This window comes from Cervus elaphus, chromosome 21 (assembly GCF_910594005.1).
Source record: "Cervus elaphus chromosome 21, mCerEla1.1, whole genome shotgun sequence".
In the NCBI taxonomy this organism is placed as follows: Eukaryota; Metazoa; Chordata; class Mammalia; order Artiodactyla; family Cervidae; genus Cervus; species Cervus elaphus.
The window spans coordinates 48210713-48231225 of record NC_057835.1 but is presented as its reverse complement, the minus strand read 5'-3'; the positions used below and the strand labels follow the sequence as shown (position 1 = coordinate 48231225).

The following is a 20513-nucleotide window of genomic DNA, read 5'->3' as shown; positions in this document are numbered from 1 at the left end:
TATATATACCTTTTTAAAGAATGGAAATATACACAAGAGCCTAGGAATCACTTTATAAACAATCACTAAGATTGTTATTATTTTGAAGTATAGTTGATTTAAAATATGTAAGTTTTAGGTGTACAACACAACAATTCGCAGTTTTTAAAGACTATGCTCCATTTGTGGTTATTATAAAGTACTGGCTGTATTCTCTGTGCTGTACAATCTATCCATGTGGTTTTATTTCATACACAGTAGTTTGCACCTCTTAATCCTCTACCTCTCTATCTTACCTCTCCTCCTTACCACTAGATTGTTCTCTCTATGAGTCTTTTGTTATATATATTCACTAGTTGGTTTTTTAGATTCCACATATAAGTGGTAATGTATAGTATTTGTCTTTCTCTGACTTATTTCACTTAGTATAATACCCTCCAAGTCCATCCAGGTTGTGGGAGATTTTCATTCCAATCTCATTAATAGCCATCACTGTCCAATCCCCAGGTATAAAGCTAAAGGCCATCTCCCACCCTGCTCTAACTGAGGGATGGCTCCAAAGAGATCTTCTCCAGCAAAAAGGTGGAGAAACCCTTAAAATGCTGAAAATAACCAACCCCTATACAACTTAAAGTTTCTCATAAATATTTGGAGTAAGTATTAAATAAAGTCCCCCCCAAAAAAGGCCATGATGGAGTGACAGACAGGACGAAAAATCTGACTCCTAATTTCACCTCTGTAACATTTTTGCAGGCTTCTGCAAACCACCCCTCTTCTTTGCCCGTCAGTTTTCTCACCAGTAAAAAAGAAAATGCTGGATGATTCCAACCATTCATGCTGATTATGACCACTTCTTTCCACCAAGGCACACACGTCTCCTACTTCCTGAGAAGCTGCTGCAAATTTTGGGGTTCCACTGGGGACCATCCTCAACAAAATGGCAGTGTGACTCACTAAAGTGCATTAATAAGCACTGCTGTAAATAACTTCCCTGCACTCAACCCCAGATGTTGCCAATAAATATTAGCCAAGTTAAGCCCAAGAGGGAAAGGGGTCATTCAAGGAGAGGCACTTGGTTCTTAAAGTCGATGTATAAATGGTGAGAGACACAGCACATATTTGCATTCTGGAAGGAAGAGCAGGGCAGCATCTCTAAAATGAAATAGTTGCTTCAGTGGATTAAACTGCAAACATGCATACACACGCACACAAATAACACTGGAAAAAAGCAACAATTAAGCCCAACAAGATAGACCAGGCACAGCACTGAGCACTCCGTGATACATTTGAGAAGAAACCATGAGCTAAAGGAAGTCACAGCAACAACATAAGATGGGAACGGTTGCTAGCTGCTGTCAATTACAGACAAACACAAAAGGGGGCTCTAGGAAAACGTGCCCCATGATGTCCTGACACTGGTAACAATCGCTGGGGCCCAGGAGAAAAGCTTTAAAATCTTCAAACAGCAGTTTAAGTTTAATTCGGCCGTTCAAAGTGAAAAGGGCAGTGAGAGTCTCCATCTGTTGAAAAGAAAGTCATGATCGATACTAACTTGAGAGGATTAGTTGAGTACACCTGTCTTTGTCAGAGGTTGCACTTGGCTTGAAGTTCAACAAGATGTCTGCCTGTGAGGAGCTTAGGTTTGGGACAAACATTACTACACTGTTCTCAGACGCCACCTGGATTAAACTGATTAGGCTAGGCTGGAGAAGGAAATGGCAACCCACTCCAGTATTCTTGCCTAGAAAATCCCACGGACGGAGGAGCCTGGTGGGCTATGGTCAGTCTGTGGGATCACAAAGAGTCGGACACGACTGAGCGACTTCACATGCTGCGGTAGGGCTTCCCTAGTGGCGCAGTGGTTAAGAATCTACCTGCAATGCAGGAGACACGGGTTCGATCTCTGGGTCGGGGAAGATCCCCCGGAGAAGGAAATGGCAACCCACTGCAGTATTCTTGCCTGGAAAATTCCATGGACAGGGGAGCCTGGCAGACTACAGTCCACTGGGTCACAGAGTTGGACATGACTTAGCGACTAAATGACAACAAATGCTGCACTAACAAACATTCCTCAAACTCTTGGGACACAATGAAAATTTATTTCTTGCTTATACAAAGTCAGCTCCAAGTCAGCTCCTGGGCAGTCTCTGTGGTGACCTGGTGATCAAAGTTCCTTTGACTCTGTGCTCTGCCATCTGACCTGGTAGCTACCACACTCCCCCAAAGGGAGTTGGAAGTTTGCACCAGAGTGTTTGCTAGCCCCAGTCCGTTAGGGCAGTGTGTTTCTCTTACAGGCCACTGTCTGGAACCAGGCATTCTGGGAGACTAACAAGTACAGTCTTACTGGAGCCCAGGAGGAGAGAAGTGGAAGTTGGTGAACACAAGTGACAACTATGACGACAGCACTAATAAATAGCAGAGACACTCTCACATCCCTACAGAAAGTTAAGAAGCCTTCAAAGCTTAAAAGCTACCTGCTGTTCATCCCCCCAAACCCTACTCGTTTTCCAACTGGCCATACAATGCACTGGCCTCCTTCCACCAAATGCATAAAACAGTCAACAGTAGGCAAACATGATGGTGGGTAGGGGACATTAAAAAAAAAAAAAAAAAAGCTGAAAAAAGTGAAGATGATCTACTTCTACCCAAGTGCTTTCAGGCTATGTCATTACCCTCCAAACTGAACAGCCTAGTCCTTAGGCTCAAAATTCAATAACGACAGGACAAGGCTAACAGTCCAAGTAGCAGCACAGAGTCAGGGAAACCACAGAGATATCACCTTTTGAAAGTAAACTGGATTTGCAAGTTTAGTGACTTACTTGACATCTTCTCTTGGATGTAACTCTGAAATCGTAAAATTAATTATGGTCAAAAAGAAACTTCTGATTTCACCTCAAATCTTCCCCTATTAACATCCTCTTTCCTTGACATTTTTTTTTCTTGTTTTCATCTTACTAAATAACACCAGTGTCTGGTTAGCTGCTCAAACCAGGAACTTAGCAGTCATCCTCACTTCCTCCGTTTGCCTCATGGATTATCCCTAATCTCATTTTACCACTTCTGTCTTCAAAATAAACTCCAAATTTGCCCACTTCTCTCCATTCCTATTGGTATCATCATCTCTCACCTCCATCAACTCCAGTATCCACATCCTAGTCTATTTCTCCCCTTCTCGCTTCCAACCAACCCTCTGAGAAGCAGATGGGGTCTTCTCTTGGTAAGCCCCTCCCCTACCTGAAACCTTCCATCGATTTCTCCATTGCACAAAATATAAGGTTCAGGCAAAATCACAGGATCCCTAACATCATCTTGAGCCATCCGTATACCCGCCACATAGGTCTCTTTCCTTTCCTCAGTAGGAGACACTCCTCCCTACCTCAGGGCCCTTGCACAAGCTGACTCTGGTTCAGGAAGTGTTCTCAGTCCCATCTTTTGGCAAGGCTGTTCCTTTCTAACACTTAGATTTCATTTCAGAATGCACCCTTTCTCCCTTTCCTCCTTCAGTCCCCTAGCCTTACCTCCATCTTTATCTTCTATCTCAGTTTCTCAGACCTCGGTTGGTTTCCTTCCAAATATACATCAGAACTTGTGCCATAGTACACGTTTGAGATCCAGTTTCCACTTCTGTCTTATTCAGTACAGTATCACCAGAGAAGGGGTCTAACAGATACTTTGAGTGCTGAATGATATGTGCACTTTAAGGAGGTAAGTCATTTTCACTAAATAAGAGAGGGCTTACTATACTTTTTATACTATATGTCAGTGTCCTTTACACTGAAGGTCACAAACTTAAACTCCCTATAGAAGTCTGGCAGGAAACCTCATGAATGAAGAGGGCCAGGCATACAGAACCAAAGCAGAGAGACTATTCATCAAAAAGGGGCAGCTGCTGACAACTCCAGCTGGTACCAATTTAGGCTTATCATTTCCAGATTTTTAAAAAATTTTCAATAGAAGTGGGAAATCTGGAGTATTTAAAGGAAGAATGTTAGGGTTTTTCCACCGCTGAAGATTAATTCAAACCTTAAGTGTGTGTGGGCAAACAAAACTTGTTGGTAGACCCAATATGGCTGCAGGCAGCCAATTCAAAACTTCTGCTGAAAAAAGTTATTTTCTCTAATCCATCTTGCCAAAATATTTTCCAAGGATAATGATGATATGAAGAACAATAGAAGCAAACTTAACAGCATGCTTACTATATGCCAGGAGCTGTTTTGAGCATTTTATACATAAATTCCAATGATACGAGCAACCACCCAAGGAGGTAGTCACTATGATTATCCACAATGGACAGATGAAAACACTGAGGCAGAGAATAGATAAGAAATTGGCTCCAGGTTATACAGCTAGCAAGTAGCAGGGTAGAATGGGGATTGGATCCCACGTCCCAGGTCAGTGTCCTATACTATGTTATATAAAGAGCAGTCAAAATATTGAAATCACATATCCTCTATTTAAAAAAAGTTCTGCTTGATAACAAATCCAAGCTTTGATGCATTTCTTTCTTCCATCTGGGTTCCCCTGGTGGCTCAGATGGTAAAGAATCCACCCGCAATGCAGGAGACTTGGGTTTGACCCCTGGGTCAGGAAGATCCCCTGGAGGAGGAAATGGCAACCCATTCCAGTATTCTGGCCTGGAGAATCCCATGGACAGAGGAGCCTGGAAGGCTCCAGTCCATGGGGTCTTAAAGAGTCAGACACGACTAAGTGACTAACACTTTTACTTTCTCTTCTGTTTGTTATAGTTCTGGCTACCTCTAAGTAGTTACTACTATTTGGGGCATCGATGGGATTAACCCTCCTTTGTCTATTTAATACAATATGAGAAAAGGTTGGTATCAGATTTCTCCCCAAAAAAGATTACACAATGTGCAAGTTAGACATGAGTGCATTTATGAGCTAAACTGCTTAGTTATATAAAGAATAGGGAAGCAATGAAGTTCAGCTTTTGGTGACATTTGGCCAAAATTCTATTAGGATTTGGCTTCAGCGTTGGTTTTTGGCAGGCCAAGTAGCCAAGTGCCATTTTGGCTCTAGTTTTGGCAAACTTGACCTTGTGCACAATAATGATCATTTGGTCATATGGGTTACTTACCCCTCTGACCATCATTGCACTGCTGATGACATAGATAGGGATGCTCCTGGGGCTTATTATTGCTATATGAAAATTCCCTTTCGAATAAAAGTAGGTATTTTATGTGTAATGAAGCTAACCTCCTGGCTTGTTTTTATATCAAAAGTTAATCAGTCAGGTGAAAGTTAAATGCACGTTGATTACAAGAATTCATTTAAACACAAATAATTGTGTCCCTATGACGCACCAAGCATACTTTGCCATTTTAGGGATAGATCAAAAAACAAATCAGGTCCCTGCCCTCACACAATTTACATTTGGAGGGATGACATAAAATAATAATACATGTAATAGATAAGATGATACACTGTTTGAGAACATGATGGGTATGTTGAGCGTGGGAGTGAGATTAACGAAAGAGTCAGGAATCCAAAGCACCGGGAGAGAGGTCATTATTTAAATACAACAGCCCAGCAAGCCTCACTGAGGTTATGGTTGAATAAAGGTTTTAAGAAGATGGAAGAGAGAGTCTTGGGCATCCTGAGAAAAAGAACCTGCAGGCAGAGGGAACAAGCAGTACAAGGGCTCCCAGGTGGGAAGATACCCGGTGTAATCCAGAAGCAGCCTGAACATGAAGAGCGCAGCAGCAGATGACACGAGAGACTTACCAGGGAACAGATCACGCAGAGCCCAGGAGGGCACTGAAAGGACTCTGGTTTTTAATTCGAGGAAAATGGGGAGCAATGAGAGGAGTCTGAGCAGAGGAACAACATGATCTGACGGGCATTTGAATGAGATCGTTCCAGCTACTGAATTGAAATGCCTGCTTTCCAGTACTGCGAAAACATTTTTTAAGAAAGAAAACCACAGGGATGGCAATAAAATTCACCTTGATCTTGAGAACGCTTAACAAGTGTCTTCTTTAAACACAGTCCTAAGCTTTCATTTAGGAGATTGTTTCAATGAAACTGCCTCATGAGCTACAGCCAATATGGCAAGCCCAAGAGTTGAAGTCTTCATTTCAGTCAGTTTTCAGTGGAGAGGATGAAAGTTCAATGACTTGGTAATATCATCATTAGCATGACCTGCAGGGGCAGAGCTTGACAAAAACATCTGTTGCTCCTCCACTGATCTCAGCTGAAAAGAGTATATTTTCAGTATCACAAATGTGCACTATAAAAACCACAGGAGCTGATAGCTGTGAGAAATTATTACCACTCCAATACAATGCCAGTTTAAAAAAAATAATCTGCTTGGAATAAAGTTTTAATAAATAGGTATTCTTATTAGTATTTCCTTGTATGCCAGACATTCCTTCTATGATGAAGATATTCAACTTCAGCCAAATAGTGACTGGACACTTGGTCATTTGGCATTTGACCAAAATGCACATTTGGTATATATTCTGAACCAAATGTTTGTGGCCCCTCCTCAATTCACAGGCTGAAGCTCTTACCCCCAATGTCATGGTATTTGGAGGTATGGCCTTTAGGAGATAATTAGGTGTAGATGAGGTCATGAGGATGGGGCTCCATGATAGGATCAGCATCCTTTTCAGAAGAGAGAGAGAGACTAGAGCTCACTTTCTCCATCATGTGAAGATACAGGCAGAATGCTTCCATTAGCAAGTCAAGAAGAAGGCCCTTGCCTGGAACCAAATTGACTGACATCTTGATGTTGGACTTCCCAGCCTCCAAAACTGTGAGAAATATATCTATTATTGAAGCTACCTAGTTTATGTTATAAACTGTTATTTTTTTTTATACCCCAAGCTGCCATAACAAAATATGCCTGGTCACATGTAACAGCAACATCTGAAAACTATTTCTCATTCATAAATCCCTGGCAATAATGTTTGAGGTGTTGTCTGATACCTGGTGGTCTGAATCTCAATTTAAGCCCTCCTGATCATTTAAGGAGAAGCTGCTGCTTTCTTTTATCTTCCGGTTATGACTTCAAGGCAAAGGGGGAATAGTTAGGGGAGTCAGCTGATGCTTATACTGAGGACTAGGAAGAGAGCTGTGAGTGAGGGTGGAATCTTGGCCAACCCTGGAGGGAGATCATAGGTACTAATGTGCAGGTTCGAGACTTTTTAACTAAGTGAAGTTTGGAATGCCAACCACAGGCCACAAACAGGTATTTGCCTAGTCTAAGAGACAAGCTAGAATGTTGAAGATGAAGGGTAACTAAAGAGCTATAGATGCAACCCTTGCTCGTCCCGTGGACAATGTTCCACTTGCACCCACCATCCAGAAAAGCATCCTCTGCCACTGACAGTCATTTCAGCAAGATGGATCATCCTGCTCGCCTCTACAGAGGCTAAAGATAGTAGAGTGGAGTGAGTGAAAGTCGCTAAGTTGTGTCCGAGTCTTTGCAACCCCATGGACTATACAGTATGTGGAATTCTCCAGGCCAGAATACTGGAGTGGATAGCCTTTCCTTTCTCCAGGGGATCTTTCCAACCCAGGGATCGAACCAGTCTCCCGCTTTGCAGGCAATTCTTTACCAGCTGAGCCACAAGGGAAGCCCATGAGTACTGGACTGGGTAGTGTATCCCTTCTCCAGTGGGTCTTCCCAACCCAGGAATTGAACCAGGGTCTCCTGCATTGCAGATGGATTCTTTCCCAACTGAGCTATCAGGGAAGCCTGAAGATAAGTACTATAGGGCAAAAGAAAGGAAGACCCAGAGGTAAGGAACTTTTGGGTCACATCAACTAACATTTCATTTATCACAAGTGTATTCTTTACTATGTGCTAGACACTGATGCTGTACCAGTGAATAAGACAGACAAGATCACTGCTGTCAAAGAGTTTACATTTTACTGGAGAGACAGAAAATAAACAGGATGATTTCAGACAGGAAGAAGCTCCATGAAGCACACACCATGATATCAGAAAGCGTGACTGGAGTGGTCAGGCCTCTCTGCAGAGAAACATCTGAGCTGGGACCTATGTGACAGGAAACCAAGGTGCAATGATCGAGGAGGTAAATATAGGTAGACAGGATGGCAGGTACCAATGCGCTCAAGACACAGCATGACTGTGGCATATTCCAGAAACAGAAAGACAAGTGTGTCTGGAGCTCAGACGATCAGAGGAAAGATTGGGGAGGCCAAGCAAAGCGTGAATGTCTTGGATTCTCACCGTAGGAATGAATCTGGATTTTTACTTTAAGTGAAAAGGATGCTAAGAAGGTGCACGGTATTCTTTAATTCAAGATCGCTATGCGGGAAGAGATCACAGGAGGGCAGGAGTGAAGTGGAAGCCAGTCAAGAGATAGTGAGGTGGGTCCGGGTGATAGCAGCGGATGTGGGAACATGAGTAGATTTTAGAATAAGCAGTAGGGGGAGAATGAACATGATGTGTTGATGGATAATCAATCTCTGAACAACAGAACTGCCTCTACAATTCACATTTTTTTCTACATAATGCAACATAATATTTTTTCAGCTCAATCATTATTACAAAATCATTCTCTTTATCAATGTATGAGTGATATCTTGCTGCCTGCTAAGTCACTTCAGTCATGTCTGACTCTTTGCAACCCTATGGACTGTAGCCTGCCAGGCTCCTCTGTCCATGGGAATCTCCAGGCAAGACTAATGAAGTGGGTTGCCATGCCCTCCTCCAGGGGATCTTCCCGACCCAATGATTGAACCTGCATCTTTTACATCTCCTGCATTGGCAGGTGGGTTCTTTACCACTAGCGCCACCTGGGAAGCCCCATAAGAGATAACGGGGCAGTTTAAAATGATGTATTACTTATTACTACGCTTTTTCCTGTTACAACTATTAACTTTTGGCAAGTTATACCCAAATAGAATGTAAGTGTTAGCCATTTGTATATTTATAGAGAAGACAGAAGAGAAGGCAGGGTGTTCTTATAAAATGGCTTAAAGTGTCTTTTCCCCACACACCCTGTCCCAACATTTGTCCAGAATCCTGGGTGTACAGTGTCTAAAGCCGAGCTGTCCAGTGCCTCCCATTGGCTGAGGTGCAACTGACACATCATGGAGAAGGGAAGACACACAGACGTGCACCTACTCCACAGGTCCACCTGTAGGCATCTCAGTGAAATACATCCACTTCCGCCAAGCCGCATGGGGACTGCAACACCCACCATGAAGAACCAGTTATTATCTAGCTTTTTATAGCCAAAGTTTGCAAATCGCATGGTCACCTGAGTCCAAGTATTCATTGTTCAAAAGCAACTATGATGTAGGATACCAGGGAAAGCCAAAATATACTTGAAAATCATATGCAACAATACATATTTTATAAAAATGTCTTAGCATCTGTGTGTGCAGGGAGAGAAAGGGTCAAAGGGGAAAAAGTGTATGTATTTGTTCAGAGATGCTGGGCGTCTGGTGAACTACAATGTCCCTCACTTGGAAGGAGCATCAGCCCTCAAGTTATGGGTACAGGCAAAAGTCCAACCCTGCTTTCTTCTACCACCTTCTGCTCTTCATCTTACTTGGCCTCAAGTTTCTGCCAACTTCTGTTTTATCATCTTCTTGAGTTCTTCACTTGGCTGAGTTGACCAGGGCTCTCAGATGCCTCTAGGCTTTTCCAATGTCACCCATCAAGGACTCAGAGTCTCTCCAACAAAGCCACAGAAGCAGATCACTGATGTCACATGTGCCTCCTATGTTTTTTTCCTTAGGTACAAATTATACACTTGCCTTTATATAAATGCAGGCAGTTCTGAAATGTCTCAATCAGTTCTGACGGGCATGACTCTGTAACTGCTGTCATGGTTGAAAAGTTTACATATTGATCCCCAGCATTTCAGACTGGAAAAGAAAAAGATTTGGGCAGAGTGCTCCAGACAAGCCACCTCTAGAACTCACCCTTTCTTCCAGAAGCCTAGCTTTACTGTGTCAAATTGTCAATGGAATTGTAACTGGGCTCTGATCCACCCACTGATAGGGGCTCCACTTCCCTTGAGGCTAACTTTCCATTCTATCCTCAAACAGCATGCACTGCAGTCTGGGTACACAAGAAAAGGAATAACAACCAAGGGGCTACAAGCACCTGTTTTTTTGTAGACTGGTCAGCACAACAGAGTGGCAAGCTCTGCCCGCATGTCAGAATTATGATGTTTTAGATTTGGCTGTGCCAATACTAGCCTCAAGATTTTGAGAAGGCATGTCATCTCATCACCACCTATGCAATAAATAAAGTAGTCGGATGCTCCCTCAGGTGCCTTCTTGGTTGATTATTCCATGAAACTATGGCTCCAATGCATGCTGCCTTGTCACACTTTTCAGAGCTCAACACTTCAGTTATAAACGCTTACCTTTTCAAATACGGGTTGACTGCAGTTTCTCCTGAGATCTTTCAGAGTGTTCAGTGCATGTGCAGGAGGGGCCTAGAACTCACATAGCATGAAGTCATTTTGGCTTATCTCTCTTGTTCTGACTCCGGACAATTCTTAACCAAGTATGTGGTCATTATCTTTCCCATGCATTATGTCCTTTCCTATCACTGGTGACAGTATATTGGGTTGGCAGCCTCTTCTGGAGACACTCTTACTCCCCGAGCCAAGAAATACAGATAGCCAAGAATTAGATCATTCTATCCCCAAATTGCTATAGGCCTTCTCAGAGGCAGCTGAGCAATGTAATTTGATCAAGGTTAAGTACAATCCCCCTTCATCTTTAACCCAAGTCAGAATTCTCAGAGCTTTCTGTTTCAATCCCAGATTATGCTTCCTTTCCCACTCTTACAAACGTCCACCAACTGCCCTCCAGTCAGCTCTCATTTATCCACCTGTGGCTTATCCCAAGCACCGGGCTTTCTCCTCCTCCCGCCTCCAGCACCAAACTCCAGGCCAGCTCCTTTAACTCTGTGCCAAAGAAATACAAACTAAATCTAATATTAGCCTAATGAGAAAGGGCTATCTGTTGCCAAAGATTCACATAATGCATCCCAGAGCCAAATGCGGGCAATTATTCACTGCTTTGGATGCTGGCACTGCTTCTCCATTATATAATATAGCAATCGGGATCTACTGCATTTCTCCCCAAGAAAGAAAGAATACATGCAGTGTTTTAACCTCTTCCTTTGTCTCGTTGGCCTGATCCTCGGTATAACAGATTCTCTTTTCTTTCCAAATAAAATCAACCATTTGTACAGTTAATGGTAAGAGATGAAAAAAATCCTGGTTTTAGAGTCATTACACTTAGATTTCAAATTCATGTTCCTCCACTTTTTAGCCAGAAGCTAAGTTTTGGCAAGTCATTCTTAGTTTTCTCAGCTGCAAGATGGAGATTTTATAAATAAAAACAGGGGTCAATCACATCTAAACAAGAGACACACAGAAAGCCATCAAGACTCTCGATCATTATTCTGACTCACTGCTTTACATGCTCTGGTGAATCAGCATTGCTGGTATGAAAACATAAAGATTAACTTTATGAAACCCTTACTTTATAGGCATGAAAACACAGGGCAAGTTTCTTCGTAAGCACCTAGAAGATCAAGTCTAGAAGTCAAGAGTTTTGATTTCCCAATGCTGTATTTAGGCTGCTTGTGAGGACACAGTCCAGAATTTCAAGGTGGGGAACAGCCAGGATGCTGTCTACCGACGGGCTGATCTTAGTCCAGATCCTGAGTTGCTATGGAAACGCAAATTCCAACCATCAGACAATTGAGGGATATAACCTTCAAAACAGACTCCCCTTTCCACATTTTTTCTCATGATTGAAGCACATGTCCCCCCAGGCCCAAGGACAAGGGTCAGAGACAATGTTCACACAATTCCATCTGTTCATCTTACTCACTCTTATAACCAGAAAACTTCAATGGCTTCCACAGATCAGAGCAGCCTGTCCAATAGAACTTTCTGTGATGTTCTATGTCTGTGCTAGCCAAGACACTTATCCCTAAGGCACGTATACTCTCTGGATTCCCAAGTCCTCACTGGCATTTAGGACTTCCATTGGTAAATACCTTTTGCAAATTCACATATCAAATGTATCTGTTTTGTTTTGTTTTTTCCCCAACTAGACCCTATGCTACCCAGTAATAAGGCTTAAAAGTGAGCTTGGTTCTCTATTGATTTCAATTGCATTTCTCTTTCATTTAAGAGAGCTGAAGACAGCCGATGACATGGATAACCCTCTTTCTAGAATTACAGCTCTAGTCTTTCGAGTCATTGAGGGCAAGGGTCCCCAAATTACATTTAAGATAGAGAAACAGAAAGATGCTTTTTCCAAGGATGTGTAGAGAGAGAGATTTTTTAATTATAAAAACAATATGAATTTCACAGTCGAGATGGTAGATTACACTTGTGCTATACAATCCCATCTCAGACTCTAGAAATGTAAAGATACTAGAAAATATATTTTAAAATTTATATATTGCCATACTTGAAGTCAAGGAAGAGATATCTTTGGGTGCCAAGAGCCCACAGCAGAGAGGAATGATGAAGCTCAAGACGCCTGCTGGAGATCTGGAATAGGGATTGGTTTCAAAGCCCCACCTGGCCAGACCCAGAATGGCAGAGCCCACAGGCGTGACAGGGAGCTGGAACCAGGCTCCTGTGTGAAGCTGCAGATGAGACAGCACATCTGGGGGGACTTGATTTGCATCGTCAGTAGCAAAGACAACATCAGATTGAGACATAGTCAAACACCTGGTCAAAGCTGTTACGTCCCAAACAGTTCAGGAAGAGACAAACACAAAAGCACCTCATCAGTGCTTGCTTCAACAGCACACAGACTACAAAAGCACCTCAACACACGGCATGCTTCCCAAGACAACTCTCCTCCTCAGCAAATCACCAGCAAGAATTCGGAGCCACGGGAGGAAAGACAACACCCTCAAAGGCAGAACACCAACTCAACAAATAGGAAGAGTCACAGCTGAGCTGCTTAAGTTAACGGGCAATCTGAAAAGAGCTTTAAATAAACATGCTTAAGAGCTCAGTTCAGTTGCTCAGTCGCGTCCGACTCTTTGTGACCCCATGAACTGCAGCATGCCAGGCTTCCTGTCCATTACCAACTCCTGGGGTTTACTCAAACTCATGTCCATCGAGTCAGTGATGTCATCCAACTATCTTATCCTCTGTTGTCCCCTTCTCCTGCCTTAAATCTTTCCCCGCATCAAGGTCCTTTCCAATGAGTCAGTTCTTCACATCAGGTGGCCAAAGTATTGGAGTTTCAGCTTCAGCATCAGTCCTTCCAATGAATAATCAGGACTGATTTCCTTTAGGCTTAAAAGAGTACATATATTAAGAAGAAACTCCAACAAGTGCAGAAAAAGAAAATTTTTCCCATAATCTCAGTTCTAGATGTAAACTGCCTTCTGAGAAATCTGTATGCAGGTCAAGAAGCAACCGTTAGAACCAGACATGTAACAAGGAACTGGTTCAAAATTGGGAAAGGGGTATGTCAAAGCTGTGTATTGTCACCCTGTTTATTTAACGTAAATGCAGAGTACATCATGTGAAATGCCAGGCTGGATGAACCACAAGCTGGAAACAAGACTGCCGGGAGAAATATTAATAACCTCAGATATGCAGATGACACCACCCTAATGGCAGAAAGTGAACAGGAACTAAAGAGCCTCTTGATGAAGGTGGAAGAGGAGAGTGAAAATGTTGGCTTAAAACCCAACACTCAAAAAATTAATATGGCATCTGGTCCCATCAGCATATAGCAAATAGATGGGGAAACAATGGAAACAGTGACAGACTTTATTTCCTTGAGCTCCGAAATCACTGTAGATGGTGACTGCAGCCACTAAAAGACATTTGCTCCTTGGAAGAAAAGCTATGACAAATCTAGACAGCATATTAAAACAGAGACATTACTTTGCCAACAAAGGTCTGTATAATCAAAGCTATGATTTTTCTAGCAGTCATGTACAGATGTGAGAGTTGGACCATAAAGAAGGCTGAGCACTGAAGAATTGATGTTTTTGAACTGTGGTACTGGAGAAGACTCTTGAAAGTCCCTTGGACAGCAAGGAGATCAAACCAGTCAATCCTGAAGGAGATCAACCCTGAATATTCATTGGATAGACTGATGCTAAAGGTGAAGCTCCAACACTCTGGCCACCTGATACTAGGAGCCGACTCACTGGAAGAGATCCTGATCCTGGGAACGACTGAGGGCAGGAGGAGAAGGGGACAACAGAGGACAAGATGGTTGGATGGCATCATCAACTCAATGGACATCAGTTTCAGCATACTCTGGGAAGCCTGGCGTGCTGTAGTCCATGGGGTCTCAAAGAGTCACACACGACTTAACTATCAGCCATAAAAAGGAACACATTTGAGTCAGTTCTAATGAGGTGGATGAACCTAGAGCCTATTATACAGAGTGAAGTAAGTTAAAAAGAGAAAAACAAATATCGTATATTAACACACACATGTGGAATCTAGAAAAATGGTACCGAAGAACCTATTTGCAGGGCAGCAATGGAGATTCAAACATAGAGAACAGACTTGTGGACACAGTAGGGGGAGTAGAGGGTGGGACAGACAGAATAGCACAGAAACATATCTATTACCATAATAAAATAGCCAGTGGGAATTTGCTACATGACATAGGGAGCTCAAACCCAGAGCTCTGTGAAAACCTAGAGGGATGGGATGGGGTAGGAGGTGGGGGGTTCAAGAGGAAGGGGACGTATGTATACCTATAGCTGAGTCATGTTGATGTATGGCAGAAACCAATACAATACTATGAAGCAATTATAAATACAAACAAATTAATTAAAAATATAAATAAAATAAAATAAAATTTTAAAACAAATTAAAAACCATTTAAAAATAAATTAAATTAAAAATAACTATGCAATGAAGTCTTTCAGACTCGGTGATGCCTTCTTATGGGAAAAAGGTATTCACAGGAAAATGGGAACATGTTGCATACTGTGCAGTAACCTACCCTTCTCCTTCTCCCCCTACTGTAATAGCAGCGTACTCATTTTCCTGCATAAACACTGCTAGAGATTGAAAATCTGTGTTGCCCTAGAATCACAACCTAACCCCCAATGTGATAGTATTAGGAGTCATCATCTTTGGGAGGATGGAGCTCTCACGAATGGGATCAGTGCCCCCATGAGAGAGATTCCAGAGAGATCCCTGGCCCCTTTGCACCATGTGAGGACACAGTGAGATGATGGATGTCTATGACTTGGGAAACAAGGCTCTTACCAGACACTCCATCTGGTGGTACCTTGACCTTGAACTTCCCAGCCTTCAGAACTATGAGAAACAAATTTCTATTGTTTATAAACCGCCCAGTTTCTTTAATTTTTATTGGAGTATAGTCTCTGGCGGCTCAGATGGTAAGAATCTGCCTGCATTGTGGGAGACATGGATTCAATCCCTGGGTCAGGAAGATCCCTTGGAGAAGGGAAGGGCTACCCACTCCAGGATTCTGGCTTGGAGAATTCATGGACAGAGGAGCCTGGTGGGCTACAGTCCCTGGGGTTGCAAAGAGTTGGACACGACTGAGTGACTAAAACTCTCCTTTCATGGTTGCTTTGTAATGCTATGTTAGTCTCTGCAGTGCAGCAGAGTGAATCAGTTACATGTGCACATACATCCCCTCTTCTCTAGATCCCCTTCCCATTTAGTCACCGCAAAGCACGGAGTAGAGCTCCCTGTGCTATACAGTAGGTTCTCGTTAGTTATCTATTTTATACATAGTACCAATAGTGCATATATGTCGATCCCAGTCTCCCAGTTCATCCCCTGGTCTTCCCCCTTAGGGGCCATACGTTTGTTCTCTACGTCTGTCTCTATTTCTGCCTTGCAAATAAGGCCTCCGTAGCATTTTTCTAGATTCCACATATATGTGTTAGTCAGAAAGAGGAAAACAATTATTGTATACTGACTTCACTCTGTATGACAGTCTCTAGGTCCATCCACATCTCTACAAATGATTCCACTTCTTTCCTTTATAAGGCTGAATAATACTATAAGCCACCCAGTTTAAGGTGTTTTATAGTAGTCCGAACAAACTAAGGTAAATACACATAGGTCTCCATCACCCTTATAAGGAGAGAATTCTGTTCAATTCCATCAATACACAATCTCTTTGGCCAAAGTTTTATGAATGAATATTATTTTCATATTATAGACATTGCTAGAGTAAATATTCTCCTGCAGCCATCTTTGCACATCTGGGTGATTATTTCCTTAGGACAAGTTCCTAGAGAGGGCATCACTGGCTCAAAACTTACACACATTGAAAAATTTTGATAACTCTATCAGACTGTCCTCCAGAAAATCTGTACTGATTTGCATTTCTGAGTGGCTTTACATGATGCATTTGTAGCTGGAGGTTTTTTAAGGTAAGTTAAGAGTAGGTCAAGTTACCAGAGATTCAATTATTTACTTAAGGAAAAAGGATGACTCACAACTCCAATAACCCTTGAAGTGCAACAGAAAGGCACATCTCCGTGTGTCCGTACATGCGCAGAATATGCTCACATTGTCGGTGGTGCACAATCTCTGGGGTATGCGACACTGCAGGTCTGCAGTAAGCCTTATTTTTATTTTTGCCCCTGCTCCCCAGCAACCACCACTGTCATCCAGTCTTCCATGAAAAACTAAATACTTTGTAACAAAAGCTCCTAGTCTGTTCATTCCTAAACATGTCAGTGTGAAGACATTCAGAATTCCCTTTCAACTCAGTTTGGGAGTTTCACTGTAGACAACCTGGAAAAACTCAGAGGAATCTGGTTTCCAACTGGAGTCTAAACCTGAGGAAGGGTTCGTTATAGATGACTGCATTCTCAGTGAGGTAGGTTTTCAGCCAAGCAAATGTAAAGTGAACGAGAGGAAAAAGGTACTGACGTGAAAACTGGGTTTACTACCACATCACACATTCCAAATAATTGAGAAGTTATCAAATTCTATCAGGTTTGAATCCAACTTCTTATATCACTAAATCTGTTTTGCAAATAAAAGAGAACCTGGAAAAGTTGAATTAATTTAATTAAACTAAAGTTGAATTACAATCAGGCAACTGTCAATTTGTTTTCTTTTCCTCCACTGTAATGTTTAATATTTTATGCAACTCTGAAAAGATCCTATTCAAATAAACCATTTATCTTCCTAGTTAAAGAAGACCTTTAAGACATTTTTTTTCTCACTGTTTCAAGATGGAACCACTGGCTGACCAGATGTAGATGTCAAAATAGGGCTTACTTATTCCCAGCTCCTCTCACATAACAATAACCAACCAATTTTCTATGAGGTGTAATTTCTCTCAGCTAAAATGTGCAAAGTATCTGCAATATCTCCCTTGCTAATTGTTCCCCACTCCCTACAACACAGATACACAGACACTCTTTTGTCATCAGTTTTTAATTATCTGCACTAAAGAAGAGAAGCAGCCACAGTAATTATCCAAAAGTATAGACAAGGTGGAAAAACTCACATCTGATCTTGGAAGGCTTTTTTCTTTTATTTACGGGAGTGGGAGGGGGTTATTGTATGACAGCCGAGTGACCTTTCTACTTGTTTTTCTTGGGAGACTGCAACATCTGCTTTCCCAGGCATGCATGTATTCATCCCCTCAACAAACATTTGAAAGGAAATCTCTTCGAAGGAAATACCATAGGAAGATGAGTTCTCTCAATTTTCAAGCGGCAAACTAACATACACCCCCAACAAAAGCATCTTCACTGGTTTCAGACAAAAATCCATACAGTGCCAGTTCCATGATGGAAAACTTTTGAAAGAGGTTGCTCTTACTAAATAATCATCTATCCTTTAAGCTCCCAGTTTACCAAGGTATGTCTTGTACCTACATCTATATTAAAGACTGAAAGACTGAAGAATACTGCAACAAAATAGAGCAATTATATCTTTAACCAGGGTCTTGCTTACTATTATCTACCTGACAGAATTGTTAAGGGACCTAATAAGCCAGTATGTCAAAAGTCCTTCCAACAGTACCTGGAATATATGTATATATTTCATAAAATATCACTTGTATTACTGTTATGGTCAGCAAAAGCCCCTCATTCACATGCAGCCAACTGAGCCTTTTACAAAATACTTGTACATACACAGTATTATTTCATCTGTTCAACCTGATTGAGATGATGGTGTTTCTGGTACCTATTCTATAGGTGAAGAATCTGAGGCTTGAAAAGTCACATGACTTGTCCAATATTATCAAATGATCAATTGAGCCTGGTAAACAAATCGTTAAGTGCAGACACTCATCCCTATAGCTCGTCCTATACCATCCTCAGAGCCTCATGCTCTAAGACTGACCACAAATGTGTTTTGATTTCACTTGAAAGGGGATGAAGTCACTATTTTCATTTCTTATTACTTGCAATTGAGGAGCAGTGTTTTTTGAATCACCAACAATAATTAATGAAAGCACCATCAGTTCTTCCCTGGGGCTGGACCACAAAATATAGAAGCTGCAGCTTCAGAATCTCTTTAACTTATTGGGAGTATCACCTACCTTAGTTGTCTCGGCTTCTGTCTGCAGTCGCTTGGGGGTTCCTTTTTGGTCAAGCACCTTCTGGAAAGTTTTATTTTTAATGGATTGAGACTCAACACCTTCGCCTTCAATTTGTAGTTTAATACCTTCACCATGGGCAGGGTGATCAATTCCCCGTGGATTCAAACCGCAGTGGAGAGCTAGGAAAGAGGAAAGAAATCTAACTCAGAAAACAGATCCTATAAAGAAGGTGTCCGTGAAAGACAATATGTCATTTGGCCTACAAGGAAAGAAACAAGACATTTCCAAGTTGAGGGGTGGAATCATAACTATAGGAAATTATCTGAGGAAGAGGGACCATGGCATGTTAGAAAATCCTGAGCTCGTAAGTCAGAAAGACTGTAGCACAAACGCAGGAAGCATCAGTTTCAAGTTCAACCTTGAGCAAGTGACTAATCCCCACATTACAGATGATAAAACCAAATCAAGCAACTTAGGCACTGCCTCCCACGCATGCAGTTATTTCAACCTCTGCAGTTTAGTTTGTATCTATGCTTCCACCTGGAACACTGCTCATTCATTCCGTCCAGCTTCTGAATCTCCCTATTCTTCGAGCATCCACTCAATATTCAGCAAATATTTCTTGAGCAAATAGTAAGAAGTCAAGCAGGTATTTTGTTCCCAGCTCTCACTTCTCCCTTAACAAGTCTCACCCCTTCCCATCATTTCTGATACAACCAATCTGCCCGTGACTCTCAAATTTTACATCCAGCCCAGAGAGACCTCTTTTTTTTCCCAACAGGTGTGTACTTGCTTTTTAATTTATTATAATTGGAGGATAACTACTTTACAATATTGTGATGGTTTTGCCATCCACCAACATGAAATGGCAACAGGTATACATGTGTCCCCCTCATCCTGTACCCCCCTCCACCGCCCTCCCCACAGTATCCCCAAGGGCTGTCCCAGAGCACCAGCTTTGAGTGCCCTGCTTCATGCATAAAACTTGCTCTGGTCATCTCTTTTTACATAGAAAACGAAGATGAGCATGATGCATGGTCTGGGAATTGAACCCGGGTCTCCCACGTGGGAGGTGAGAATTCTACCACTGAACCAGCAATGGCCCTGTCGCATACAGCCCAGAGAGACCTCTCTTACAAGCTTCAGCCATAAGTAAGACTGTTACTCAACATCCCAGTGTCAGTTTATCAGAGATCCCACATTTAACATGTTCACACTGAACCTTGATTTTTCTACCTCCAAATATTCACCTTCTCCAGTCACTACAGAGAAGCTAAAGAGTCCTTGATGCCACTCTCCCTGTAAGTCAGTACATCACTTTCATCTTTTACCAGGGTCAGTAAGTGTTGCACTCAAAATGTTGCTCCCGTCCACCTACCTCACTCTATCTCCACCGCCATCACTCTGGTCCATGCTACCCACCTGTCTCACCTAGACTGACCGCCCCAGCTGCTCCTCCTCCCTGGATACCCACAATCTCATTAAAACATGTATAGGTCAGTTGACGAGACTCTTCTGCTACAAAACAGAGACTCACTGGCTTAGAGAACAAACTTACGGTTACCTGGGTGGGGAGGGATAGTTAGGGAGTTTGGGGTTGACATGTACGCACTGCTTTATTTAAAATAATCAAAGATCTACTGTATAAAAAATGTAGAGGGGACAATAGAATGAGATAGATGATATTAGCCATGCGTTGATAATTCTTAAAGCTAACTGACAGATTCATGGGGATTTATTTCACTGCTCCTTCTACTTTTGTGTATATAAAAAAGGTTAAAAAAAAAAAAAACCCACAAACTTTCTAATGGCTTCATTGTACATCCAGAGCATTCAAAAATCTTTAACATGGGCAACAAAGCTGTGACATTATCTGTTTCACTCTACCTCTCCAATTTCCTCTCCCACTACAGCATCCCTCGTCCACTCCACCTGTACCACCCAGTTCCTTGTCTCTTCCTGGAACAGTCCATGCCTTCTGGACTTTGCATATAATGTTTCTTTGCCTGAGC

General features: G+C 42.1%; 1 protein-coding gene across 3 annotated transcripts in view; it reads right to left on the bottom strand.

Annotated features, from left to right (window-relative positions):
• Window positions 1-20513, bottom strand: part of SAMD12 (sterile alpha motif domain containing 12) — a 431707-nt gene that overhangs the window by 368191 nt on the left and 43003 nt on the right. For all 3 annotated transcript variants that reach the window (XM_043879269.1, XM_043879268.1, XM_043879270.1), the window contains exon 2: window positions 18502-18680. In XM_043879269.1, the coding sequence (XP_043735204.1) occupies window positions 18502-18680 (179 nt within the window). The remainder of the gene's footprint in view (window positions 1-18501; window positions 18681-20513) is intronic.